Below are 17221 nucleotides of genomic sequence, written 5' to 3'. Positions count from 1 at the left end.
TCTGACTCATTAAGGCTATTAACGACAACATAATTTATCGAGTGCTTTTTATGTATCAGTCACTGGTTTATAGCTTCCCAACCATTTCACCACCTAATCTTCTAAAAACACCTATGCGGACAGTGCTATTATACTCTCATTGTACTGAGATAATTAACTGAGGCTAAGAGAGGTTAAGTTGCTTAACCTTAGCCTTAACCTTAACGGTTAAGCACCCCACTGGTGAACTTAACCCAGGTGGATTTGTGTGGTCAGGCATCACCAGACTCAGATCCTGCTGTTAAAAGCCTGCAATACATTGCTCTAAATTCCTTTTGGAAAAATAGGGTGTAATATTTTGGTTGTGTGCTGTTGTGCAGAAAGCTGCTGGGATGGGGTCTTCAGAAACGTCCTCCTGGGCTGAACTGAGGTTTTTCTCACTAGACTCAGCCGAGGTCTTGCCTTTGGAGGTTGAACATGACCAGATGCTGCCCCAAGACTCTGGCAGTTGCTTGGCAGATGTGAGCTGCTGCCTTGGGGGAGCATGACGGAATGCCCGAGGAGGGAAAAGGGTCTGGAAGTACAGCTTGAAAAACACACCCTTCCACTCTGACCCTGGGAGTCACCTCACAGAGGAGCGAATGACGTCTCTGCCCGAGACCCTGCTACTGGGGGCTGCTTTCCCGAGCTGGCAGGTGGAGGTGGGCGGGGGCTTCTCAGGCTGTGTCTGCTCAGAAATGAGAGGGCTCAGACAGTCCCAGCCCCTGTTCCGCACCTCAGGCGGGCAGGGACTGGGGTGGATCATGGCATCAGCACCTTCCAGGTCCCTGGGGACGACTGAGAGGAAAGTGTTGTAAGAGATGGACCGTGGCCTGGACTTCGCAGAAACATGGGCCAAAAAATTCTCTCTTTTCTATTTAAGTTGGTTTGCCTTGGGTTTCTGGCCCGAAGAGGCCAGACACTTCCCCCCAAAGCTGCCAAGTGACCCACTTAGGCTGCTCTGGCCACATCTGACTGCCCCCCTTCTGCAGTCTCCCCTCTGTCAGGAGCTTGATCTCCCTGCCTGTCCCCACCCAGGAAAGAATGGGCAGCTGTCCTCTTCACTGGAGGTGAATTTGCACCCGTTTGCTCCCTGGTCCCAGATCACTGACATTTAAAGCCTGCTGCTAATTGTGATGTGACAAGAAGGAGATTCACTTAAATCTACTCTAAGCCAGACACTGCTAGGTCATTATCTCATTAAACTCTCCAGAGCCATGGGCAATTTTTTTGGGGGGGGGAAGGGGGCCCTTGAAATCACCCATGGAAGTGACTGCCTTCGATGGGCCCCTGGGTCCTCTCTGGGGCTTGGGTTGAAACTCTCAGGTCCAAACTGCACCACAGAGGTGAGTGGCTGTGCTCTGTGCCCTCGACCAGAAAAGTCCTGTCTTCTTGAGTCTGTGCACCTGGTCTGTTATTGGGTTGCATGTTTTTTGTTTGTGGTTTTGTTGTGGTTGTTCTTTTTTAGTTTTTGTTTTTTAAATAATGTGGTGCTTGGTTTTTCTCAAGGCTGATTTGTAGACTGGTGCAGAATGTGCTCTGAGCTTTAGGGGAATCCTTTAGCCTGAATAACTGGCGGCTGGCTATGGCCAAGCCGGGGCAGAGCTGACCCCAGGGATGGACAGGGGCCAGCCCGGCGGTGCCCTGTCACACACAAGCAGCTCTTCCAAAGCCCCTCCAAGACAGGCGACAGCAAACAAAGACCGAGGGGCAAAGGAAATTTATTTGGACTTTTTGGAACAAAAAAATTGTTTTTTGTTACAGAAAAGCACAATCATTTACATTTTGGAAGCTTCACACTCTGGGAATGAGCCCTAGTGCCAGGTTTTGTGAGCAAAAGGCTTAAAACATCCCAGCCTGGCTGGGTGGCTGTGATTATCAGGACTTATTTTCCAGAGCAGGTCTGACTCTGTCCATCACATGACTCTCACTCTAGAACTTTTGACTCTTTCAATAGCAAACATCTTTGCCCCTGAAGTCCTCTTCAACATGACCCTTTCCCTCCCATCTTTCCATTCTCTGCCTTCCTTTGTAACTGGCTACTTACCCCGTCACCTTGGTGTCTCAGCACCAAAGCTTCAATAAAACAGCCTCCTCCCTCCAGGCAATTCACTTCCCTCACCTCCTGCAAAATCGGCCTTGGAACTCCTCTCTTCCAGCAAGCACTCCAGTTCTCCCTGCCCAACCCTGTTCGTATCTCCAGAGACCAGTACCTGGCTCAAGGGACACTCTGGGGGGGTCAGAGGACCTGGGTTCTAGTCCTGGTCCCGCCACCTGTCTGCTGTTATGGTCTTAGGTATTTTCTTACTTTTAAATTCTCAGCTATCCCGCTTCAAAGGGATGTGGCATCACAGTAATAGATGCTGATGTGCCCTGAAAAGTAAAAAGGCTACCGAGTGCAAGCAGGATTAGCCTGTGGGTCCCGGGCACTGCCCTCCTCAGCTCATCATTTCCCACCTGCTGAGGACCACACTGTGTCTCAGCTGCTCAGTTGCCATGGTGAAACGACAGCCTTTGCATGCTGTTGAGTGGGATTTTACCATCTGGAATGCAAGGTCCCTGAGGGTAGGACTGGATTTTAATATTTATTTGGTGAGGTTCTCAGCCCATGGCACCAGTTGAGGCTGAGCACAAGCAGGTGCTCAGTCTTAAAACTGGTTGCTTAGATTCCAATTTCCTTGGACAGATCCACCTCCTGTAATGTGATGACTGCATCACAGTGACAGGATGGTGGGAAACCCAAGCTTCCTCGTTTGTTCTACCGGACATGACCTCTAGCGAAAAGGGCGCTGCTGGAGGCTGGTCCTGGGGTCCCGGGACTCACTGTCCCAGTGTTGACCCAGGTCTTGGGACCATCTGCTAAAGCCCACAGACCCCCTATAGATTTCACCCTCCCACTGGAATAAAAATCCTTCCCAAATGGATGGGAAACATGGCCTTGCTTTGGGTGAGCATGCAAAACCCAAAGAGGGACACTACCATGTTATAAAGCCAGTGTGGGATCAACCCAGACCATTCAAAGGGCCACACCAAGGACCCTTGCCCTGGGGATCACTGTCTGCAATGTGGAGTCCTCACTCCCTGATGAGCAAGACCACTCTCTAGCAGTCAGAGAAGGCCAGAGCCCACCACTGCCCCAACAATCTCCAGCTTCAGCCCCCTCACCACTCCGACCATGGGCGGCTGGCAAAACACCACAACCCTCCTGAAGGAGTCATCTCCTCTTCATGGAAACCACAAAGATGAGAAAATGACCTCACCCCACCCAGAGAGCCCATCACACAAATGTTATTCAGAAAATACATTCTGGATTCTTCCCCCTCCCACCAACACGTTCCCTACCTCCCGCTGCACACGGCTATATGTTACACCTGACAAAATTCATCTTCTTCTTTTTAAAAATAACCTGGCACTTCGAGATCCATTCAGGGCAATGCCATTGCAAACATTGTAATTTAAAGTTAGTCACAGTAGGACTTCCCTGGTGGTGCAGTGGTTAAGAATCCACCTGCCAATGCGGGGGACACGGGTTCAAGCCCTGGTCCGGGAAGATCCCACTTGCCGCAGAGCAACTAAGCCCATGCGCCACAACTACTGAGCCTGTGCTCTAGAGCCCGTGCTCCGCAACAAGAGAAGCTACCGCAATGAGAAGCCTGCACACCGCAACGAAGAGTAGCCCTCTCTCGCCACAACTAGAGAAAGCCCGCGTGCAGCAACGAAGACCCAACGCAGACTAAAAAAATAAAAAAATAAAAAATGAAAAAAAGTCAATCACAGTAGAAACAAAGCCAGTCTCTAGAAAACTAACTTGAGGACCCTTAAGTCAGTCAAAATGGGTTTGCCTTGGTCAGGCCCATTGATGGGATTGGAAACAGCACCCCAGCAGCATCCTGAGCCCTGGCTGACCCCAAAGAGCCTGGAAAAGCTTGCGTTTTGCTTCAAATCCATCCAGAATAAAATGCATAATAAATAAATAAATGCTTCCAACTTGTGTTGCGTGGAAGTATCCAGCTGTGTGTGCCTGTAGCCTTTACGATGCTCCCCGGATTTTCAGAGGGAATCTTGCTTGATCGTCCAAAGGGTCTGAAATCACCCCAGGTCACGGTGAAGCATGCAGTGAGAGGGAGATGGAACAGGGAGGAAGAATTCCGTGAAAATCCCAGATCTAGTCCACTGTTTGCTGGATGGGCCCTCCTTCCCGGTGGGCATGGAACCATGTAGTTATATCTCTGGTTTCCTGCCTTGGAGTTTTCTGCCTTTGGAAGAAGAGCGGCTTAGAGGAGTGACAGAGAAATGACCCGCAGGCCTGCATAAAGGATGTCCACACAGGCTCTCTTCTCCTGCAGACACCTGGAAGCTCAGGTTTCTTCCCTCAGCTTTGGGAAGAGAGGCTTTCAAGGCTTCAGCACCCAGGGCTGAGGTCCAGCTGCCGCAGCATGTCCTGCAGAGACCCCTGCAGCCTGCTCAGGGCCACCACCTCCGTGGAGTAGAGAGAGGCTTCCAGGACGCCGCCCAGGTTCTCCAAGGTCTCCAGGGCTCTGGCCTGGGGCAAGGGGCAGCTCTTGGAGGAGGCCAGCAGGTGGAGAAGGTCCCGGAGGTTCTCTAGGTCATTAGATATTTGGATCACATTTCTGGAAGGCAGACTGGTGAGGATCTGTTGGTAGATCGCCAATGTCTGATCCATCTTGGACAAACTCAGGACAGGGGGGAGCCCAGGGATGAAGTCCAAACCAGTGACCCTCTGTTTGGAGGAGACGGACTGCTATGCAGGAGGAAGGGGAGAGCAAGAGCTCAGGGGGAGAGAAGTCAGCTCCGCAAAGCCCCTGGCCCTTCCCGCGAGCGTGGAGGTGCCTCCTTTCCCCCTTCCGCACCATCCTGCCTAGGCCCTTATTTCTTGTGCCCACGTGGCTTCCAAGCCTCCAAGCTGGTCTCCCGGGCTTCTGTCTTCCTGCCCTTCCCACACCACCCTTCCAGACCAGTTTTAGCAGACTGTTTCCTCTTCCAGATGCCTCTGCTATAGAACCAGCCATGACTCCCTATTTCTTACTTACTGACTTAAGTCTCTTCCCCAGGCATTGAGGTCCTCCATACATGCCCCTCCCCAACCCTTCCACCCCCAGCGGACGCCTTCCTCCCAGACAGGTTCTCCACGAAGTCTCACCCCCTTAGGGATCGAAGCCCCGTCTCACTCCTCCACTCCAATAACTCTGGTTACCAGGAGGGGCTCTCCCCCTCCCCCACTGCCCGCAGCGCTCACTTCCTGCACCACACCGGTTGGGACACTCTGGGTCTATCATGTGCAGCTTGTTGAATGACTATTTTGAAAGCAAGGAGACTTAAGCGTTTTTCCCTATGAAATGTTCAAGACACTATCTAGTTCTGAGCTGTCCCTGCTTCCGGCCACCTAACGGCTCCCTGGCTGCCCAAGGTTACTGTTAGAAAGCCAGAGTGGCCAGGAGATGTGGAAGTCTCCAGATTGCTCCATGCAGGTGAACAAGTTGGTTTTTAAGGCAGGGGGCTATCAAAAGCCACGTCTGAAAACCTTTGAAGAGGGCATGCTCTGTTCTGGTTCTGCAGGGGTGTGTGTGTGTGTGTGTCACTTGCTTTATCTAGTTTAATCTTGAAATGACCTTGTGAAGACTATTAAGATAGTCTTATTATCTAGATGAGGAAACCAGGGAGTAAAGACATTGAGGAGCTTAACTAGCTTAAGATTTTACAGATAGAGAACAGAAGGGCGAGGATTCTCACGTAGCCTTCCTAATTCTAAACACCGACCTCATCTGGGAAGTGGCTGAAGGTATAGGCTTGTGGACCCCAGAGGAAATACTCAGGGGACATTGAGAGCTGTTTGCAAATACGTAGAGGGTTGTATGTGAAAGAGGGCTTGCCAGGCAGGACCAGCAGTAATGAGGAGAAGCTTCGCAGGGTCAGAGTTCAGCTACCAGCCAGGAAGAATGCCTAATGATCAGAACGTTCTAGAGATGTGTTGGAGGCCCAGAGAGGGTGCTGCTGGGGCCCTGGTCACCTGCCAAGGGGACACTGGACCGTTATGCTCTGGTCCTGGGCACTAGGATTCCAGTCTGGGAGGAAGGGGAGTGAGGAGGTGGGAGGCAAGGGGAGGGCAGGAGAGCAGAGGCAGCTGTCCATGCGGTCGGGAGGCGTCCAGGCCGCCAGGCCCCTTGCGCGAGGCTGCACAGCCTCAGCCAACCTCTGAGGTCCGGTTTCCCCACGGGCCAGCCACAGGTCTACCTCGTCTCCCAGGCCCTCCCTACCGTGTGTGATATGTCATTGATCCTGGTGACAATCGTCTTGATGAGGGTTTTGGTGTCATCCTGGACTTTTTGGATGGGCACAGCTTCAATGTAGGACAGATAGGGCCAAAGCCACAGGAATCGGCACAGGGGTCCACAACGCATTTTTCTTCCCGGGTTGTGCTTCTGGGGCCTGAAAACAGAAGGAACCACACGTGGCATGTCGCTGGGATCTCAGAGAACACCCACATGTCACATTACCAACCACATTCTCAGATGCGGATAAAAATGAGATTTGCTTTCCGCTGTGGTTATCATTTCCTCAAAGACAATTCATTGTCTAGAAATACAGTAATGAAATGCATTCCCTTGGGGAAAGGCATGGCCGCATCAAGAAAACCACGGTGAGGTGTGCTGTAGACCACAGAGCAGGAAGACAGGGCATGAGCAAATGGACGGGCTTTTAAGGTATGGATTGAATCCAGCCATTTACTAGCTTCATGACTTCAGGCATATCCTATAACCGCTAAAAACTCCTGCCTGCATCCCCTGCAATATACCTATCTCCAGGCTTTTATGAGGATCAAATTAGATAACATGTGTGAAAGAGCTTTAAAGGTGTTGTGAAGTGTACTCTATTACTACCCTATTATTAGAGATTGTGTTACTGTCCTCTCCATTAACTCTCTCACAGCAGCCCACTGATATTTCCATGATGGCATTTATCACTGGCTTTATTACTTCCTTCCTCTCCCACTGGGAGATTGAATCCAACCGGCACTTATGGAAGGTCTGATAATACGTCAGATACAGTGCTGGGCACCAAGGATGCTACGGTGGACAACGGATGTTCTCTACTCTCAAAGTGCTTATAGTTGAATAGGAGAGATAAACAGGTAAACAGGCCATCCCAATACAGGAAGAAAGAGCTCTGCAAGAAGGACAAGATATTGTGGGAATACAAAGGGGGGCTCCCTGGAAGAGGTGTCACCTGAGCTGGGTATTGAAGGCCAAGGAGGGATCAGGAAGAGTATAAACTGGTTGCATAATGGCCAAGAAAACAGCCGGTGCAAAGGCATGAAGGCAGGAGAAAGTATATAACACGTTCACCCAGAATGTCTGAAACTTTCAAAGTCATGGAACCATGAATTCTAACATTAATAATATGCATGCAGAACCTTGATTAAGCAGCAAAGTTTTAATGAGATACATGAGGCAAAAGGTAATCAGGTGAAAGGCATGTGAGCCTGTGGCCAATGATCCATGCTAAGTACGTGTGGATGAGCCTGAAATAATGATCAAGAGTAAGTAAATGTTAGCATGAAGGTCCTGGAGATGGCAAAAAAGTTCATCTCTGCTTTTTGTGTTCTGCCTCATCTGGGTCTTGATAAAAACAGGTAACACGTTTTCTGTCCATAGGTGGCAATTTAGTATAATTCATATTCTGGCAATATAATAGAAATAAGCAGTCTTGGGAATTCCCTGGTGCTTTCACTGTGGTGGCCCAGGTTCAGTCCCTGGTTGGGGAACAAATATCCTGCAGGCTGCACAGTGCAGCAAAAAAAAAAAAAAAAAAAAAAAAAAAAAAAAAGTCTGTTTCTATATTATAATGCTTGATCAAAGGTATTTTTAAAAATTAATTAATTTGTTTTTTGGCTGCGTTGGGTCTTCGTTGCTGTGCGCGGGCTTTCTTTTGTTGTGGAGCACGGGCTCTAGGTGCGCGGCCTTCAGTGGTTGTGGTGCACAGGCTTAGTTGCTCCACAGCATGTGGAATCTTCCCGGAGCAGGGATCGAACCCATGTCCCCTGCATTGGCAGGCAGATTCTCAACCACTGTGCCACCAGAGAAGTCCTGTTTTTTTTAATCTGAATTTTACCGAAGGGGAAAAATGAGACTCAAGCAGACGCGCTAACTTGTCCAACGTCAAACAAGGAAGTAGCAAAGCCAGGATTCACAGCCAAAGCTGCTTCACCCAGAAAGGCTGTGTCCTTTCTACCCTACCCCACCAGTTTCTCCAAGCTTTAAGGGGAAGCGCAAATTACAAGCCACTCCAATGACCAACCAAGGGCAGCTCCTGGGACCATGGCATTTGGGAAAAAATACCCTGCTCTATTCTAGGATGAAGCTATGAGATTGTACCCCTGTATCAACTTCATGTATGAAAAATACTAAGTAATTCGGGAGGGGGCCTGTCAAATGTTTTTGTGCTTGTTCTCTCTCCTAAAAAGTTAATACTGCTTCTATTAACTCCTTATTCCCTGAGTAAACATGCCCACCAAATGTTTGAGGAATGGAGTTAAATAGTGCTAACCCCTCAGTGTGATTCCATGAAACCCTAGCAAAGGTGGAAGCACAGTGGTTAGGCCCCAAAGCTTCATCAGTGGGCCCTGCCCTTATTAGCTGTGTGTATCTGGGCAAGATATTTAATTCCCTAAAGCGTCGGTTCCCATCAGTAAAATGGAATGAATCACACCACCTGGTTCAAAGGTTAACTGGGGAGTAAATATCAGCTGTTTTTGAATTGTGTAATTACTCAGCAGGGCTTGGAATGCTCTGGGAGCACTACCTGTGGGAACCCTGAATCTAGCATTAGGCCCATCGCCTCACCTGGGCCATGTCAAGAGGGTGCCTGGTATTTCTAGGTCCTCCCCCGCAGCACAAGATAGAGTGGTAAACTTTTCTAGGATTCATGTGTTAATGACACCCTCCTTCCCAAGAGAATTTATTACCAGATTAACTCTGGTCATAGTCACCCTCACCTAGTGGCCACTCTTTAATACCTGAGTGGAAAAACAGTTTTACTAGCCCCCTCTATCACCATGGATAATATGCTTCAGTGGGTGCTGAAAATAAGTCACAGTTCCTTGAAACGTGGAATTGAGGAACTGCTGCTGAGTAAGTCTGACTAAGATGAGAGGCCAGGGTTAGGGGAGCTCCCTGGGGGGGCTGCAGAGAGAACTCGTAACAGGCCCATCTGAGATCAAAGTGATGGGGAGACTCTGGCCAACAGGCACACACAACATGAAACACACATGCTCACACATATAACACATCATATGCATACACACACATATCAACACATTAACCCTTTTAGTAAAGGCTGGTGATTGTCTCCAGTACCTATTGCCTCTTCGCAATTAGTAGAACATCCAGGTTTAGATAGAGATGTGGCCATTCAGGATAAATACTCTATTTCCCAGCTGGTGTGGCAATGCGACTAAATTCTGGCCAACTGAATATAAGAAATGCGACGTGGCAGTTCTTGTGCTGTGTGCTTTTGCCCCTCCCTTTTCCATCCCTTCCTCCATCCTGATGCCTGAATTGTGGATGTGGTAGCTGGCGTTCTGGTGCTTCTTGGGTCATGAGGACGAGGGCCTTACCGTCTGAACACTGGAGTAGGGAGCTGGAGGGGGCCAGGTCACTGAGGACTTGCTGGAGGAGAGATGACATGCATGGACCACCTACCTCTGAACTTGTACTGAGTGTGTGAGAGACATAACCTCTGTCTTGGTTAAGACACTGTTATTTTGGGTCTCTGCTAAGTGCAGCCAAACTTAATGCTAATTAATTTATACACCCAGCCACAGGCAGACATCAAGCTTTTCTTGGTTCACCTGAATGTCAGTACCTGGGTGGGGCCTGGCTGTGGCCCGAGATTTTGGGTTTGGGGGGAAGGGCTGGTAAGAGCAGAGTTTGGGGACTGGGGAGGGGAGGGATAATCCAAGACAGCAACTACAGCTTCACTGAGCACAGCACCTGACACATACTAGTTACTCAGTATCTGTTTGATGGTTGAGAGCTAACATGTATTGATCGCCCACTGGGGGCCAGGGACAGAGATAAAGAGACATGCAATCGCAGAAAAGTGGGATCAGGAGTGGGGACAGTCGGGGCTGAAGACTGGTGGTTTTCCCAGGAAGCCCAGGTAGTACACCACAGTATTCGGCATTGTCAACTACTTACATATGTTATTTGTTAAAAATAAAAGTAAAGAACAAAACTGTGCTCTTAAACAACTGGTTTAAGAATTTACCTAATTAACTACAATGCAAGGAATAATGTTTAAAGAGATAAAATGCCTTGGATAACTCAGGGGAGGAAGTCGTGTGTAAACTTATGAGCTCTAAAGCCGAGCTATGTTTCAGTTGGAGCATAGGACCTTGGGGAAATTTGCTAACCTCTTGCAGACTCAGTTTTCTTAGCTGTAAAATGGGGATGAAACAAATCATAATTCCCCTCTGTGGCTGTTACGAGATAATGTATGTAAAATGCTTGCTCTGTGTCTGGCACATGGCCAATCCCAATACATGTTGGCTGTTGTCACCAATATTTCCAGCTAGGGAATCAAGGAAGCATCTTGGAGGAGGTGGCATTTAATAAGGGCCCTGAGAATGGGGGGGAATGGGTTTGTGAAGGTGGTGGAGAGGGGCACCCCCAGCAGAGGTCTCAGAAGATGGTGGCTCTCAGCTGGCACAGGAGGTGTGATGGGGGGACAGGGAGGGGTGGGGCTGTGCCACCTTGGCTGTGCAGGGAGGCCAAGCTATTTTTGTGGAAGTGAGGAGCTCTGATCACTCCCAGGCTAATGCTTTCAGCACAGGTGACAAAAAGGACGGAGATGGAAATTGGGAAAGGCCACCCACCCACTTCTCCACAGACCAGCTTGCCTCCGCCTTCCCCAAGAAGCTGGCCGCCTCCAGACATGAGCTCCCTCCCCTCCCCTCTTGTCCTGGGGGATGCAGCAGACGAAGTGGGGGCCTCTATGTCAAGGTCGGAGGGCACTTCTCTAGATTCAGGCTAGAAGGTTGGCTGGCCCCAGGGCAGGCCTGCCCAGAGCCTTTGGATTCCAGCAGTCAGAGGGGAGGTGGGGAGAGCTCTGGGTCACAGAGGCCTTTGCTGGTGGAGGCTGCCAGCTTTGAGCTAGCCAAACTCCTCTGTCTTCTCCCGGTAGAAAGTATCAGAGGTTAGTAAGGGCACACCCTTCTCTCTTCCGTTTTCTCTTCTCCAGCCATCAGGTTTTCATACCTCTCTCCCCAGTAATCCTTGGTATGCTAGTGTGAATTAAATTCAGGTGATGTGGTATTTACTGTTAATTTTACGGAAAAAGCTTTGGACAGTCTACACCCTCTCTCTCCCTGTAGAAATCCTTCCTGTGGGCTCCCTCGCATTCTTCCCTCTCAGCCTTCCTTCCTTCCTTTCTCCCTAACTCCAAGTTGGAAGGGACTTGGGAATGGGGAAAGGACAAAGGATGAACAGACAGAGAAGGTTGGATCCTGATCCTTCGAGTTACTCAGAATCCAGTGGAACAGATAGAAGCTTAAACAACTCATTTTAACACAACGTGGTGAAGGTTATAAGAGAAGGAACATGGAACTGGGGGATCATGGGGAAAGGGGGTGACTCTGGGGAGGTGAGGAGAGCTTTGCACTGAGACCTGAAGGACAGGAGTTCCCCAGGGGGAAGAGAGCAAGCAGGGCCTTCCAGACCAAGGGGACAATGTGGAGTTGGGGGAAACCATGGTGGGTTTGGGAGAATTCAATATGGTAGAAGGGTAGAGTATGTGAGGCTGGAGAGCTAGAATGTCCCAGGCTTGATTCTATGTGTAGTCGGGACCTTTCGGGGAATCTGCCCTGCTCAGGACACACACACACACACACAAATCCTGGAGGCCATGTTTGCATGAGCAATAGTGGGCAAGAGAACCAGAATACTCTTCTCTTCCCTTTTCGTGTCGCTTCCTCCTCCAGCTCCTGATTGGGTCAATTAGCGTCTCTCCTGGTAATTTAAAGTAGTGCTCCGAGGAGTCCAGTTTGCCTCTGATGAGGACTCAGAAGATCAAGGGTAGCCATGGTTGGCATCACATGCATGGAATAGCTAAGAGAGACCAGGGTCCATCCAGCTGCTGAGAGGTGGATTATGGTCAATGCCTGGACTCTTTCTTGACCTTCTTCCTGGTTCCTGACCATATTGGTTCTAGGCTCTCCCTGTCCTTAGCCTCCAGTGTGAGATACTCTTCCACACATACTACTCACTTGAGTAGCTTTCAACTTTCTGAATATATTTTTTCATCCAGGAGACATATAGATACACACATGTAAGAGAAACAAGTGTCAGGAAATAAAATTCACCTTTACTATGGGGGATGCACTCTTGAGAGTCTCCATTCTGTTTTTTAAATGTTGGCTGCAATATAGTTGAAAACACTGAGCTAACATGAGTGGTTTTCTCTTATTTGCAACCAGAAGCCTGGTTGAGAAATCACGTTAACATACTTAACTGGGAGCCAGAATGTGGGTGCGAGGGGTTATATTCTTCCCGTTCATTAGAAACTACCCTTAGATTTGATCTCATCAGGGATAACAAATAGGTTTCAATTCCCGTGTCAACTCTGATCAATTTTTAGCGGTTCCTTGGAGTGCTGAGTGGAGACGAATCTGAAGCTCCATCCAGTCTCAGAGGGAGAAGGTGCCGTGATCAATTAGTGATGTCTGCCGGGTGCAGGAGTGGTGGATATGCCATTTGTTCAGCATCTCCCAAGGGCCTGGCACAGAGCAGGTGCTCATTAAATTTTTGTTGAATGAATGAATGAAATATTTCCCATCCCTGATCTTCATTGTCTAACAAGGTTAACCTACCTCTACAATGGTTTACCTGCTCCCATTTTAAAGTCACGATCTAGAATTCACTTTTGCCCAGCAGGAATTCCTAAGAAACTTTCTTAATGAAGATGGAAAATGCTTCAGCATCCTGGTCTCCTTTTCATGGGGACTTTGGTCGGCTTCCTGCATCCCATAGATGTCCTCTAGCACCACATAGGCCCCTATTCCCTTCAGCTTCCTGAGTCCTGCTCCATCTTAACTATTGTTTCAGATGCTCCCTGCCTTGGTCCCATTCATCAGCTTGGCTCTTCCTGCTGTGCTCTGGGCCTCCTGCCCTTCTCGGAGGTCTCTGCTCTGCCCGGATAGTCTTCCCTGTGGTTTCCCCCCCACTTCCCTGGCACCCCCAGCCTGGAGCACCCCAGAGTACAAACTCAATACGTGCACAGATGGGGATGAACTCTTCCAGGGGATGGATGATATATCGGCATTGACACCGATCGCTCCAGAGAGTTGACAAATTGAGCAGGAAAGACTGTAAAATGCACTTTGCTGAGAAGCAAGGCACATTTGTTGTCACACATGGAGTAGTGCAAAGGACTCTGTGGGCCCAGTCATCAGGTGGGTTGTTTTTAAGCAGAAGCCGCCTCTCTTTCTACTTCTCTGAGACAACTGTGTGGACAAAGAAGAATTTCAAGGCTCTCGCTGGCAGGCTACAAGGGAGCTGTCACCACTGGACTCCTACTGCGGGTGGGAACAGGGCCTACTGACTGACTGATTGCAGGAGAATTTGGCTCGGTTTTCCTTTAAATTTATATGCATGTGGTTGAAGGATGCACATACCACAAGGACTCCACCTCCCTGGAGCCCTTCTCTCTCTCTGACCCCCACGTTCCCCTAGGTGGCATCGAGGCTAGAGCGGGGACAATGACCCAGGTTCTGTGAAGAGAGCTCTCCCAAGCGGCCACCTCCGTACCCTGCATGAGCCACTCAGACACAAGAGGCATCCGCCTGGGGCTGACAGGACGGAATTCATTGCAATCTCCCTGGCTCTGTCCTTGGCGATTGGAACCATTTCCTGGAATGGAGGGGGGAGGAAAATATTTCCCCCAAATACCAAGAAGAGTTATTTTGGGCATAAGATGTACAAAATAAGAGAAGGACACTCCTTTGGCCAACATGGAAACGTTCCCCTCAGCCCAATGTCTTCAACTGCTTGAAAAGAAAAGAACCGAATCACACCCACTGTTTTTCTCTTGCCTTTTCCCCCTGCCTACACGAGAGAAAGGATCAGCAAGGCCTTTCCGCTTAGGAGGGCGTTAGAGTGGGAATGACTATGATTCTGCTCACCGTCCTGGTGGGAAAGAGACTGGATACCCTCTGTCCCACCATTGTCAGCTGACCACTGCCCGCCTCAGAGCTCTACAGAGCAAACACCAGAGAGCGGACAGAGGTCAGTGTGGGGAGTCATCCAGCTCACGCTCCTGGGGTGGTGTCTTCAAGTCCCTGCCCTCTGCCCCGCCTCCCCTGCAGACTACCTTCTCATCCTCTCCAAAGCTGCTAGTCTCAAATGACAACCAGCAGACTTCCCTGGCGGTCCAGTGGTTAAGACTCCGTGCTTCCACTGCAGGGGGCTCGGGTTCCATCCCTGACTGGGGAACTAAGATCCCACATGCTGCACAATGCAGCCCCCAGAAAACACAAACAAACCAAAAAACCCTCAAATGACAACCAGGCCACCATGTCACTCGATTGAACTGTGTTTAAGAATTCACTTTTCCGGGCTTCCCTGGTGGCGCAGTGGTTGAGAGTCCGCCTGCTGATGCAGCGGACACGGGTTCGTGCCCCGGTCCGGGAAGATCCCACATGCTGTGGAGTGGCTGGGCCCGTGAGCCATGGCTGCTGAGCCTGCGTGTCCGGAGCCTGCGTGTCCGGAGCCTGTGCTCCACAACGGGAGAGGTCACAACAGTGAGAGGCCCGCGTACAGCAAAAAAAAAAAAAAAAAAGAATTCACTTTTCCCAAGTGCCACACCTTTAAGCTATAGAAACTGGAGTGTAGAGGCAAACCCATCCGCAATGAAATCTAAAGCAGCTAGGAGGGAAGGCAGGCTATGAGCGAGGCTGGTAGGTCTCATCTGCCAATAGTGTGTCTTTATCAGTTTTGGCTAGAGAGTTGTTAACAGTGAGAAAAGTGTAACAGGCCTTTCCCATGACTTGCTGTTCTGTTGCCCCAGAGGAACCCTATTTTATCCATAATGTAGAAGGCAATTCGCACAGCTTTGAGGCCAGATATGGTGAGACCCAGCATAATTTCTTTGGGAGATTTGGGTTCTTCCTGACAGTTTTTCTGCCCACCTCTACTACCTCGTCCCTTCCTAGGTCCTGGGCTTTATACAGCCCCTCGCATTCAAAAGTCAGAAACCCTGCTGGAAAATGATGCCTGAAATCTCACCTGCAGAGCAAGGCTTCTCCTCGGAAACTCAAAACCCTCCTAACTCGCACTCCTCAGAAACTCAACGCACGCCCCCTGCACATGGCGGCGGGGTACTCTGATCTTTGGGGGTGTTGCTCAAGGCCATTTGCAAAGCATCTCAGCGACAGGGCTGGCGGCTCTGGCAGTCTCCTGGGGCCCTGGCTGGCTCTATGAGCTCAGATTCCCGCCCCGAGGGCACAGGCACAGCCCAGCCCCAAATCCAACGCTCCCGGCTCCCAGCCGCCTCCCTTCCGGTCAGAACTCTGGTGCAAAGTTACCACAATCCAGAACCAAGCCGTCCGCTCTGCCCTTCGCCCGCCTCAGTTTCCCCAGGATGGGGTGGCCTGTCAAGAAAGACCGGCGGAGAAGGAGAAAGGAGAGCGCCTGCTCTTACCTCGCAGCTGCTGGCGCCGCGATTCCTCGATTCCTCTGAGGCTCCATGCCTGCCCGCCCCTCTTATAGACGCCCGAGCGCAACTTGCGCAACGGCCCGGCAGGCTCCGCCGCACCCCGAGCGCCAGCACCCGCCCTGCCCGGCGGCGGGGCAGCGTCGGGCCGGGCGGCAGCGGGGCAAGGCCTCGAGGGAGGGACTCCGCTGCGCCAGGAGCCCTGCGTGCACCCTCGGGTACCGCCTGAAAAGTTGGGGGCGGCTGGCAGGAGTGAGAAATCCTCGAGGTGGCGCCAGCATCGGCCTTGCGGGCCTAGGGGAGCGGGCACCAGGGACAGGGCGGCGGTGAGGGGTTCTTCTGAGCCGGCTGGGGGCTCGGACGGCGCCCTTGCTGGTCGGTGGTGCGCGGCGGCGCGGCCCAGCAGCCAGCTCCGCTGGGCGGCGGCACCCGAGGGCCCTGGGCGCCTGGGAAGCCTCGGGTTAGCGAGAGCGACCCGCCGTGCGCCCGGCCTGGGAAAACACACCTGCAGTGATGATGGTGTGGAGGGAATAAGGAAAGCCAGGCTCACACGGTCTGGAGGCACCAGTCATGCTGCATTGGAGACTTCCTAACGGGGACATGCTCCCCGAAGTCTCCTGTGCTCCGCCAGGACGGCAAGGGTCTCCTTTGTTCACCGCTGTACCCCCGGTTGATAGCCTAGTGCATTGCACATTTTGGTGGCAGTATAATTAGAATTCATGGTCAATGCTAACAATCTGTGACTTCCACAAATATGTAGCTCAATTTCCTTCCTCCCTCCCTCCCTTCCTTCCTTCCTTCCAAAAATATTAAGAGCAAAACAACCAGGCTCAAACAAAGCAATCATAAAAGACATTTTTTAGGTATTGGGGGAAATTGAAACGCAGACTAGCTCATGATGTGAAAGAATTACTCTTGTGTGATAATGATCTTGTGATAAAGGTAGAAATGCTTCCTTATTTTTCAGAGATGTATACTGAAGTATTTAAGGGTGAAACGTCATGAGGCTTGTAATTTGCTTTAAAATATTTTAGCCAAAAAAATTAATGAAGCAAATATCGAAGAATAATATTTGTTAGACCTAAGTTTGCAATTTTCATTTAAAAATATAGCTTAGAGGGGCTTCCCTGGTGGCGCAGTGGTTGAGAGTCCACTTGCCGATGCAGGGGACACAGGTTCGTGCCCCGGTCCGGGAAGATCCCACATGCCGCGGAGCGGCTGGGCCCGTGAGCCATGGCCGCTGAGCCTGCACCTCCGGAGCCTGTGCTCCGCAAGGGGAGAGGCCACTACAGTGAGAGGCCCGTGTACTGCAAAAAAAAGAAAAAAAAAAAAAAGTAATACAATGGAATTACATTTTGAAGAAAATCTTTCACATCCTTTTGAAGAAAATCTTTCACATCCCACGGAAATGGTGTTTTATGTTGTTTTTCATATATTAACTGTAGCACCCACTACAATCAAGTTTTTCTTGTCCCCA

At 50.3% G+C, this 17221-nt stretch overlaps 1 protein-coding gene across 1 annotated transcript; it reads right to left on the bottom strand.

Moving 5' to 3' along the window:
- Positions 1–1275: 1275 nt before the first annotated feature.
- Positions 1276–15808, bottom strand: LEP (leptin). Its single transcript, XM_082632495.1, has 3 exons — positions 15733–15808; positions 6294–6465; positions 1276–4780 (listed from the first exon to the last, which is right to left on the bottom strand). Exons 1-3 carry the CDS (start codon positions 15777–15779, stop codon positions 4421–4423), a joined length of 579 nt encoding a protein of 192 aa, XP_082488621.1. The 5' UTR covers positions 15780–15808; the 3' UTR covers positions 1276–4420.
- Between the last annotated feature and the right edge of the window lie 1413 nt (positions 15809–17221).

Source organism: Mesoplodon mirus (genome assembly GCF_964341445.2).
Source record: "Mesoplodon mirus genome assembly, chromosome: 9".
Lineage (NCBI taxonomy): Eukaryota > Metazoa > Chordata > Mammalia > Artiodactyla > Ziphiidae > Mesoplodon > Mesoplodon mirus.
This window is presented reverse-complemented; position numbering and strand designations above follow the sequence as displayed.

Bases quoted from the DNA above. Each gene is read 5' to 3' on its own strand.
- LEP (XM_082632495.1), bottom strand. From the start codon at position 15,779: ATGGAGCCTCAGAGGAATCGAGGAATCGCGGCGCCAGCAGCTGCGAG. The intron at 6,466-15,732 runs GTAAGAGCAGGC...TTCTGTTTTCAG, and splicing joins GCGGCGCCAGCAGCTGCGAG to GCCCCAGAAGCACAACCCGG. The intron at 4,781-6,293 runs GTAGGGAGGGCC...CCTCCTGCATAG, and splicing joins TCAATGACATATCACACACG to CAGTCCGTCTCCTCCAAACA.